The sequence below is a fragment of the Pseudorasbora parva genome, chromosome 15, assembly GCF_024679245.1.
Source record: "Pseudorasbora parva isolate DD20220531a chromosome 15, ASM2467924v1, whole genome shotgun sequence".
Classification (NCBI taxonomy): Eukaryota; Metazoa; Chordata; class Actinopteri; order Cypriniformes; family Gobionidae; genus Pseudorasbora; species Pseudorasbora parva.
Window position 1 is genome coordinate 10,255,749 of NC_090186.1, and position 11,442 is coordinate 10,267,190.

General features: G+C 39.3%; 1 protein-coding gene across 1 annotated transcript; it reads right to left on the reverse strand.

Annotated features, from left to right (window-relative positions):
- Positions 1-2,540: 2,540 nt before the first annotated feature.
- On the reverse strand, positions 2,541-7,970 carry tdh (L-threonine dehydrogenase). Its single transcript, XM_067417074.1, has 9 exons — positions 7,814-7,970; positions 5,729-5,928; positions 5,555-5,597; positions 5,358-5,428; positions 4,784-4,933; positions 4,410-4,582; positions 4,221-4,311; positions 3,661-3,930; positions 2,541-3,580 (listed from the first exon to the last, which is right to left on the reverse strand). The coding sequence occupies exons 2-9, from the start codon at positions 5,916-5,918 to the stop codon at positions 3,441-3,443; spliced, it is 1,128 nt and encodes a 375-aa protein (XP_067273175.1). The 5' UTR covers positions 5,919-5,928; positions 7,814-7,970; the 3' UTR covers positions 2,541-3,440.
- Positions 7,971-11,442: the final 3,472 nt, after the last annotated feature.

Consider the following 11,442-nt stretch of genomic DNA (forward strand, 5'->3'; position numbering starts at 1 on the left):
ATTTAGACTGTAGGATGATGACACCTTTTGACTCGGAGGCTATGATGCAAAGTTGTAGTCTAAAAAATGAGGGCGCGGCGAAAGAGGAAGGGAAAAGAGCTTGAGGTGGGCAGTTTTAAGTTTTAGCGCCATACCGCAATTAGTGCTGGCTGCAGAATACCTGGAGCTCAAGGGTGGAGCTTAACCTGATTAATTGGTGGAGAGATATGGTTATGGGTAGGGTTAGGCTGTGGTTAGAGGTGTGATGTGCTCCACCCATCATGCCCACAGTAGGTCAGATAGGGGGAGCAAGAGCTCCAGAGAGGGGGGAGGGGCTAGAGGTAATAATTCGTTGATTTCATGTTGCATTTTTATTGGCTGTTCAGTAGACCAGATGGCAGCAGCAAACACAATGTGCGGTGATCATGTTGAATTTCTGACACTGTCAGCAAACTGTCGTAGACTATCTTCAGAGGTGGAAAGTCCTCAAGTATTTTTACTTGCCAAGTCATTTAGTTTTTCACGTATATGTACTTTATCAGTGTTCTACTTTGGAAAACTTTTACTTCCCAACATTCCAAAACATAATATTGTACTTTTTACAACAGTGCATTTCATTACAAATGAAGTGCTGTACACTTTTATAAGAAACTTTTATACTTTCACAAATAAGAAAGTATTTTTGTGTGTGTGTAATTAAGTATTAAAAGACAACAAACAACTTTTATTTATGAAATGTAGTTCAGTAAAAAGTATGGCATTATATATTATGCTGTGGAATGCAGTGAAGTAAAAGTTTTGAAAGAAAAATACTGATAAAGTGTATAATTAAAAATGTACTTGAGTAGAAAGTCTCCACTACTGTCCACCTCTGGCTATATCTTTGGTCTCAAGACTGTGTCAAAACGGCCATCTTTGAACCTCTCATTGTATGTCATGGGACCACCGATTAGGAGCCATGATCACAGAAATTCACAGAAACCACGATTGTTTCACAATAGCAATCTTTCGTCTGGGACCGCCAAAACTCGTGTAGTGTGTCCTGGGCTTAATATCGATCTAGCTTACTGAGAAAGAATATGATAAAACGCAACTTTGTGGGAATAAACATGGAAATAATTCGCCATTATTATCCTATCCCGTTTACTAGTTATTTGCTTGGTCATTGTCGTTGTGGGCTACTACGTACAAACTACTTTTGCCGTGCCACCATAGAATATTCGTCAAACAATCAGATTCAAGCATTTAATTTAATGTAGCCTACCTTAATATTATATTAGGCTACAACAAAAGTAACTTCATCTATTATAAATATCTTCTTAAATGTACCTACATTTTCACTTTTGACTGGGCTTTAAATTTCATCAGTTTGGTGGTCAAGTAGATGTCACGTTTGTTTTAATGCACGCCTCAATGAAGATTCCAGACAATGTGATGAGTGAAAACCTCTACATTCCAAAGATGTTATGAAATGACGGAATTACGTAATGATGTAATAATGTAAATTTTGCAACAGTCACTGAACAAATGATTTATAATGATATCAGATACAGAAGTCAAAGAAACCTTTTTGAACCACTTGCAGTAAAGTAAATTAATACGTGTTACTTCATGATGTAAAAAGGAAGAAGAATTTCAAGTGTAAACCTGTTTTTTTGTTTGTTTGTTTTGTCACATTACAATGTCGCACCATCGCTCACATTAAGCAACAGTGCAGACAAACAACTTAAGTCCACATATCACATGATGATCATGTTACATGAGGTACAATTTCATTTGGAAGAACTGCTGACAGTTAAAATGGTCCTCAACTGAAACTCGTCTCGGCTTGTGCATAACTCTCACATTACAGGTGGCAAAGTGGCTTCTTTGCCAAGCAAGCAACTCACCACAAAACCATATGCAATCTCTTTTCTTTTTTGCGGTGTTTGTGCTCGAGACAACAACAAAAAACTTTTGACAATACCTACAAAACTACATTACCTAGTGTAATGCAATCTAGTCAACCTTACCAAGTACTTACATAACCTATTTATCATATAACTACCGCCCATATTATTGTCATACTTTATGAAAGAATGGGGATTCTTGTTACTGCATATACTGTAGAAACAGGCATTACATAAGTTTCTTTCAAAGTGTACATTTGCAATCTAAATAAAAAGGAGACTTGTTCTAAAAGGCCCTAAAATATTAATGTGGCACGACTCCAATCAAAACATGCAAATTGCTACAGATAAGGAAAATAGCTAAAAAGGTTCAGTGGTAATTTAAGATTATAGTCTTAAATCAAAGCATTATATACTAATCACCTTGATCAGAGGTGACAAGACATGCAGAGCAATATATGGATGTGCATTATGCACAGGTATTGTCTTGAGCAGTCATTATCGCTGCAAGAGATTGCCATCAAAAGGTTGATCATATTTCCCACAGAAGTTTTAGATCAAATGTGACAAATGACTGGCACGATAGTCAGCGGAGTAACACTTAAGCACAGATGAACATCAGGAAAATGAAAAATATTAAACAGTCGATTAAACGTATGAAAGACAGCACAATGCGATAAAAAAGCTTTATTAAAACAAGTTTTGTGATCATAAGAAACAAAACGTGGATGCAAAGCTTAACTAAAAAATAATAATTTAAATTTGTTTCCCACTCTCCCCTTCATATAGGATAATATATTCCCTGTGGGAAAACATATTTGGGCAAATGCAAGATGAGAGAAATTGCATTTAAGCAAAACGGAAACTTGCAATGTATTTGTGAGAGGTCTGAATAAATAGATAGTGCACAAGAGAGGGAAAGCAACCAAGAGGGATATGATAACGTCATTTATCATGACGACCCCCGCTTTCCCTCGAGGACCTACATTTTAGCCCCACCCTGTGTAAACCACAATCTTTTGTCTGTTTATTTGAGAATGGGCTGCAGCTGCTGTAACAAATCCTATTACTTTTATTCCCATTAGTCTGAACGCGGCCATCAGCCTTTTCCCCCATATATTATGCTCTTCCACAAAGGTACAGTAAAATTATTTATCTTAAATAGAACAAAAAAAGAAAAGAAACTCAGAAAGACAGTAGAATTTGGGAAGCTAAGTTTTAGGCGCTGCGACATTCATTTTGGGATTTTCTTGTCTGTTTGGTTTATTTTGCCTGGAGACATAATGATCCGTTCTCAATAAATGCAAAGAGAGGATCACGTCAGGTTGAAACTTATTCCCTTTCCAACATGTACAGGTATTATAAAATACCTGTGTATCCCTGATGGTTTTCCACCCTGATAAGAAAAGGAACCCAACCTCTTTTTTCTTTTTTACATACATAGCCTGTGCTAGTCTATACAGACGACACAAAAGAGAACAGGAATATGACTATTTACAGACCATGGATCTCTCTTCTGCATCACTATAAATCTTCATAATATGTACATATTTTCATTGTCCATGAGCAGGCTCAGTTGGCCTGAGCGATGCGGGAGTCTGAGCCAATGAAGTTGAGCATTGTCTGGACCAACTCCGGCAGATCGTAGTCGTGCTTCCAGCCCCAGTCATTGCGCGCATTGGAGTCATCAAAGTTCATGGGCCAGCTGTCAGCTATGTAAACGAAAACAAGATCACACTCAGTATTTTGCACCAATTATTTGTAGCAAAATGTTTGATTTCTTGGCTCATACCTATAGCCTGTCGTACAGAGTCAATCTCGTATGTGACCTGAAGGTCAGGCAGCTGTTTCTGGACCTCGTTTGCAAGTTCCTCTGGAGTAAAGCTCATGGCATTGATGTTGTATGTGCGCATACTGAGCGTTCCCGCAGGTGCCTCCATCACCTCCAGCGTGGCCCGCAAACAGTCGTCAATGTACATCATGGGCAGCCGTGTATCTGGCTTCAGGTTACACTCAAACTTGCCGGTCTTGACTGCGTCATGGAAAATCTGCACAGCATAGTCTGGAAAAGCCAAAAGAAACAGACTTTCATGACTCACTGCTGCTTTTTGGCCATTGCCCTCGACTAACACTTATCTAACTGTAACAGTAACAGCTGTAAAAGTACTTTCACATGTTAGGCAGTAGGAGGTGTGGTTCAAATAGCTGGATGGCATTGGTGCAGGCTATCAGTATATCTAAAAATACTCAAAGTGAACAACACCCCATTCTGAACATGTGCCTGTTGCATAACTTAATTTACATGCACGAGCGAGGTCATGTGGCAAAAACACACTTGAGTGTGGACCGTACCTGTTGTGCCACCGCCAGGTTGCGAGTCTGCAGAGATGATACCGGGGTACCGCAGACAGCGGAAGTCAAGGCCATAGCGGTGGTGGTAGTACTACAGAAAAAGAATGATGGGTAAAGATTAACATTCTGAGTTACATAATGCTCAAAATAGTACTGAAAACACTGAAATAAGGGTGACCCGTGTCTTACCTCCCCCATAAGCTCCGCATGGACTTTAGAGACACCATATATGGTACGTGGTCTCTGTACACAGAGGTCAGGAGTGGGGTTTCGAGGTGAAGTTGGTCCAAAGGCACCAATGGTGCTGGGCACAAAGAGCCGAAGCCCGTGTTCTGCTGCAATGTCGAGGATGTTGTGTAGTCCTTCAGAAAAAACAGGTCAGGAATTAATTAGCATTTAATTTATTACAATTTTCTGCCCAAGAGGAAACAAAAAAGCTATTTGGAAGTATATTATTATGAGATGTATACAGATTAGATTTACATCTAACAGTATTGCCTAAATGACTACCAGCCACTACTGAGACATGGTAAGGCACTGCATTGAGCTTTCCAAAGTCTTACCTGTGATGTTGACTGCTCGTGCCAGTGCCACATTAGCTTCTCCGACAGCACTTAGAAGAGCACTGTAATGCACTAACCAGGTGATCCTGTTATTTACTACAATCTCTCGCAGGTTCTTGTAGTCCAGAATGTCAGAGTAGATAAAGGGTCCTGTGTAGAAATGGTTGAGAACTGTTAAAATCAACACCTCAGCACTTATGCGATCTATCAAAGCTCTGTGCCTGGGGTATTGTATATTAAAAAAAGTCTAACTGACTAATGAGGGGGAAAATTTGATTCATTAAATTACTAAAATAAATGCAAGGAATGCCTCCTTTCTGGTAATGCAAATAAATGTAATAATTATAAGAAATTGTACAGAACAGGTCACCACAATTAACATAATTAGCATTTCTTTACTGATCTAAATTAACTTAACATATGGAAAATATTAATTATCTCTAACAATAACTACATTTGACAAACATCTGGTTTTTATGTAATGTAATGACAACTCACTAATTAACTAATTGAGCAAACCCAATTACATATTAAGAAATCACTGCCTTTCATTTGAAATAAACAAAAGACATACCACTGTGAAAGACGTTGCTTGGTGGTTTCCTGATATCTGAGAGGATCACATTGTTTTTTCCAAATCGCTTCCTGTGAAAGGGGAATAATTGTTTTATAGGTTTTTTTCTATGTAAAACTTATTCACAAATGATACACCTACAAATGTTTCTATAATGCAAAATCTGAACAAATTCTCATGTACTGTAACATACATACCTTAACATTTTAGCAAGCCCAACCCCTAGTTGCCCGAGGCCACCTGACAGAGAGAGCAAAAAATAAATAAAAAAAACACAGCAGGGGGAGAGTCAGGAACCACCTTTCTTAAAAATGTGCATGGTGATCGACATACGAGACAAGTCCCAACTTTAATGCTGTCGTTTTTAATACCTGTGATGAGAACTTTGGGGTGGTCCGTCTCAGAGAAGGACACAGAATGAAAGCTGGCATCAGATCCAGAGGTGACCTGACGCGGGGAAAAGCTAATGTTGCGTACCGCCACCATCAGAGACTGACATCCGCACGCAGGGGGCAGCAGGGCCTGCTTTGCCACCTTACTGAGGGCTCTGAGGACTGGCATACTCAGTTACCTGAAAAAACAAAAGGGTAGAAAGGCGTTGAGACATCAGACATTATAAGAACCTAGTACATCACAACCAAATTAATGAATATTAAAAGAATGGTTTACCCCAAATTGAGCACTGTCATCATTTACTCACTATGTCCTTCCAAACCTGTATGACTTTCTTTCTTTCTGTGGAACAATGATGACAGCCTAAGTCACCATTTACTTTCAGTGCATTTCCCCCATACAATGGAAGTGAAAGGTAACATTGTCATTTTGCCTTACTTCTTTTTGTTGTTCCATAGAAGCAAGTCATTCAGGTTTGGTGGATACTGGACATTTACATTTAAGAGGTTATGATATATTTGGAATCACATTTCGAGTTAAACATCGAACACACGTTTCTTATTTCAAAGCCGGTCTTTATACAAACTTTAAATAACTAAACGCTACGTAGTCTAATGAATTGAATATTACTTTTAAATTCAGTAAACTTGAGAACACTTCAGTAAATTTCCAGGTTGTCACTGTCGAACTTCTTACCTTGCAAAATGAGAGAAAAATTTAACTTGAGCGTATTTATACGGCCCTGCCTTCGTCGGCAGCCAATCAGCACGGCGATAACTATGCGCGAGAGCTGCTCTGGCAACACGCCGAGCACCGTGGCAAGCTGCCGACCGCATCCTTCAATTCGACCTCTTGCTAAAGACTTCATTGTGCCAAGTCTGTGTGTATTGCAATGTTCGTGTCCCCCGTTTTCCCCTTACAATACCATTACACCGTTCTAGCCTTACTATCAGCTTGTTTGATCTTGAACGGAAAGGTCAGTCAGCCTTCTGGGAATTTAGATCAGTTAACGTTAAGGCTGGTCGTAAACTTGTTTAGACTGGATTTTTCATTGTAACCCAGGCAAGGGGATAATCCTGGGTTGTCTCGTTCCATGTTCACACAGTTCATACACTATCCTGGGTTAGCAATTCATTATTAGTAGACGTTTTTCGAGATCGTAAACGCCGTATTTAAGTTTTTATTTGCATATGTAATACAGCACGCGACGAGCACGAGGCCCATATTAATAAACGCTTGCTCATCTGAGCTCAAATATCGCCACGTAGACCCGTTCTGGTCGCCTTCAGTATTCACATTTCATATATCATACAGCCAAAATAATACGGTCTCTTCATAAACCACGTAACCAGTCGGCTGCTGCTCTTCGACATTTGTATCCATTTTACTCAGAAATTGAGACTAAACACTGCGCGTGAATGCATAATATAATATTTTTACAGTCTATGAATATAACTTAAGTAACGTTACTGAGAAAGATCATGATTGGTTGTCTGTTGCTAAACAACAGTCTAAGCAGGCATTACTAAACTAGTGTTTTAATCAACGACAAGTTATCTAACTAACCCACGGTCAAAACTAGCCTGAAGTGATGTGCAACCGTTAACGTTACTTAACGTTAGTTCTGCCGGTGTTCTGTCGCAAAGCGACGTGCTCACGAGTCACGACGACACCCTATGAATGAACATCCTAAAATGACGACCACATTTTCAGGAATTGGATAATCTTTGTTTCATATGAGCCAAGTTATATTATTTTGGAAAAACTATCGTAACACTAAAGATAAGTCTTGCGTTTTCGGCAAATGACAAAAGATATATAAAGGACGACAGCATCTTAAGCTTCGTTACAGGCCTACAATCACACCTCACATATTTGCAGATATCTTTAAGACAAAGCCATTGGATAGAAGAGGTAAACGCGATGAAATCAACAGATGCAATAAGTTAATGCATTTTATCTATCCAGTCAAGGCCCTGGCTATAACGTTTAGATACGGTCTGAAGAATTACAATCAATTTAAAAGCAAAACGCAATCGATTTCAGTATATGAATTCACTTACCTATTGACTAGAATAAGAGTCAGAGAATTGACAAAAAACGTGTTCTCCCAGTCGACGTGAGCAGCTCTCCTTATCTGGTTTTCCGTCACTGACGCTTCTTTCACTATCTTCCAGTATTGCATCAGCCCGCCGTGGAGGTTTTATATCCGCAGCACAAGAGGCTTTCAAGAGAAGCCGGCTGCGCTCTGATTGGCCAGCGCTGGAGGTGAGGTCCTGGCCACGCCCTCCTGACGTCTGTAGATCTGAAACATGACGACTGAGGGGTCTCTTCAGGGTTGCACATGTTCAACCATATGGTTCAACCCCCTCTCGCAGTCAACGGGACCTTTGATTATGAGATGGGGTTGGAGAGTGAGAGCTAGTAAAAAGTAAGATGAAATGTCGTATTTCTTTTAACATATTCTGTTGCATAATGGAGGACCAAACAAATATACATACATAATATATAAAACATTTTTAACATTATATATGAGACCAAGGTTTCTTATTTCAAAAAAATTCTGGGCCTTCTTAAATTTACATTTACTTAAATTTACTTACAGAAGAATATGGTTTTGTCTTCATACATTTGCATTTAAAAACTTCACATGAATCAACAAAAAATTCAGTGAAATAAAAATAAATAGTTGAGTTTTACAGTTTTTCGAATCCATTCAGCTGATCTCTGGGTCTAGCATAGCTTAGCATGATTCATTGATTCTGATTAGACCGTTAGCTTGCTCAAAAATGACCAAAGAGTTTTGATATTTTTCCTATTTAAAACAGACTCTTCTGTAGGCTAGTTACATCATGTACCGATGAAAAATGCAAAGTTTCGATTTATATAGAAACTATATAGAAACTCTGTCAGTCAAGTCAGAGCTATTACAGGGCTATTACAGATTATGGTCTGCCACACATCAACAATATGATTAAGCTTTCCTTTGATGCTTCAAGGCCATTTCCTCTCAAATCAATCAATCAATCAATCTAATCTTTACCCTGAAAATCTATTAAAATCTCAGTTGCATCACTCCAGCTTCTCGATTTAAGAGATCAATACTTAGCCAGATGTGTTATGTGTGCAGGTCATGGAGGAAGAAGGACAAATCTTCCTCTTTCCACAAGGTTAAAAAGCATCTTCCACAAAACAAAATAGTGAATGAGTAACTCAAAGTGACACACTTTTAGGCTTGCGGGAAGTGTTTGCCCAAGGGGTTACTTCAGGTCTGCTACCGTCTCTGTGAACATAATGTGTCTATTAGACATTGTTTTTACAAAATTAAAAGCAGAATACATTGCAAAGAGATTGGTAATGATCCATCTTCACAGCTCAAGAGCTCCTGTATAAGGGGCAGTTGTAACTTAAGTACACATATAGCTGTGTTAGGGCTGTCCCCCCAGGAAGTACTGCATGTTCCTGATAATAAGCAGGGAAAGCACACGTTTATGATGAGAGATAGGGTGCTTCACACAGCCAGCGGTTGTATATGCAGCATAAGTTTATGTTATGTAAAACTGTTGCTGTTAACTCTATTATTTATAACAAAATTACAAACTATATGTAATGAGATACATATACACATATAGATATATACACCCACACTAAAAATAATGTGTTGACTAAAAAAATAAAAAATAATGCAAAAGTTTGCATAAAGTTCTTTTTCTAGTTATGACAACTTTGAGTGAATTCACAGATGCTCGATTGGACTGAGATCGGGGGAATTTGGAGGCCAAGTCAACACCTCAAACTCATTTTTATGCTCCTCAAACCACTCCTGAACCATTTTTGCTTAGCGTAAGGGCACATTATCCTGCTAAAAGAGGCCACAGCCACCAGGGTATACCGTTTCCATGAAAGGGTGTACATGGTGTAACAATTCTTAGGTAGGTGGTACGTGTCAAAGTAACATCCACATGGATGGCAGGACCTAAGGTTTCCCAGCAGAACATTGCCCAAAGCATCACACTGCCTTCACCGGCTTGCCTTCTTCCCATAGTGCATTCTGGCGCCATGAGTGACGTGCACGCACCCGGCCATCAACTTGATATAAAAGAAAACGTGATTCATCACAGGCCACCTTCTTCCATTGCTCTGTGGTCCAGTTCTGATGCTTACAGCTTTCAGAGGTGGACAGGGGTCAGCATGGGCACCCTGACTGGACTGCGGCTGCCGTTTAAACGACCACACGGGCAAGCCTTCGCTCTCCACGTGCATCAATGAGCCTTGGCCGCCCATGCCCCTTTTGCCAGTTCATCACTGTTCGTTCCTCGGACCACTTTTGATAGATACTGACCACCTCAGACCAGGAACCAGGCTCGGCTCCCCACAGGGGTGGATGGTGTGGGGTGGGGGGTACAGGGAAGCTTGTCAGATCCACCCAATCAGAAGCTTGGCCCACCCTGGCCCCACGCCAAATAACCGATTTCAATATTTCAGCTCCAGATTTTGAGAGGGATCATGAGAAAGCCGGATTTAAGTCTCTTTTTTTAAATTTTGCACACTGTTTTCTCTGCACAACCTACATCGAACTCGGAGAGCCGCATCTAGACAGTTTTTTTTTTGCGTCTCATTTCTTTACAGATGGTTATCCGTTCTGTTATTTTTCCACTAGACTATGCGATCTGAATGGTTTTTCCCATCACACTATGGGACAGAAATGTGGGGGGAAATTATTTAATGAATTCCTTTTCTTTGTATTTCTAACATAAATCGATGATATACGAGTTATCCCACAGGCCACAGTGCTGTCTTACCGAACATCTGCACTGTGACAACAGGAAAAAAGAAGTTACTGAGTAACTTCAACATTCTGTTTTTGCTCTATCAAAGAAAACAGAAGAGCAGAACTGCTGCGTCTCCAAGCAACACTGTGTTTTATTCCGCAAAGAATCAATATATTTCAACAAATCAGATGAGTGAATGATTTATTTAAGCTACCCATTCATAAATACAGTCTTATGATAAGTTAAATAAATTAGCACTTTGAAAGTATCAGTATGAATTCAACTCACTCATTAATACAGTAGCTATACTGGAAGTTTTAGTTTCATTAAAGGGTCATGAAACCCCCTGTTTCAGCAGCAGTCAGTTCTCACCAGTTTAAAAAAATGCTATTAAAAGTGGGAGGGGGGTGAGGGGAGACTGACAGCACGTCAACAGCTTCTTCTGATTCCGTTTATTTCGCTCTCATTAGAAGCATCAAAGCTTCCCACGAATGCAACAGCAAATGCAACACATGCAACACAATACAGACATGGTTTTGTAAGCTCACCATTACACAATATTTCCTGTGCCAACTATAATGCAATGCACAATTTAATGCACAGCCCTTCACAATTTGTTCTCTACTTTGAAAATATATGTGAACACACTGGTGTATAACTTTGACAACTAGTGAGGGTTATTTTGTGGAGTTTTATAAAATTTGGTTTAGGGTTTCATGACCCTTTAAAAAGTAGCATTTTTTTCTTCTTTTTAAGTAGCCTATATTTAATTAATTACATCTTCAACAGTGTAATTAGATTACCAATTATTCTCTTTCTAAAAACTATTCCATTACTTATTGCCAATTACTTTCTAAACCCCATATCAATCTCGACCAGTTGCAAAAAGATAGACATGAATGTGCTCTTTTAATTCTTTC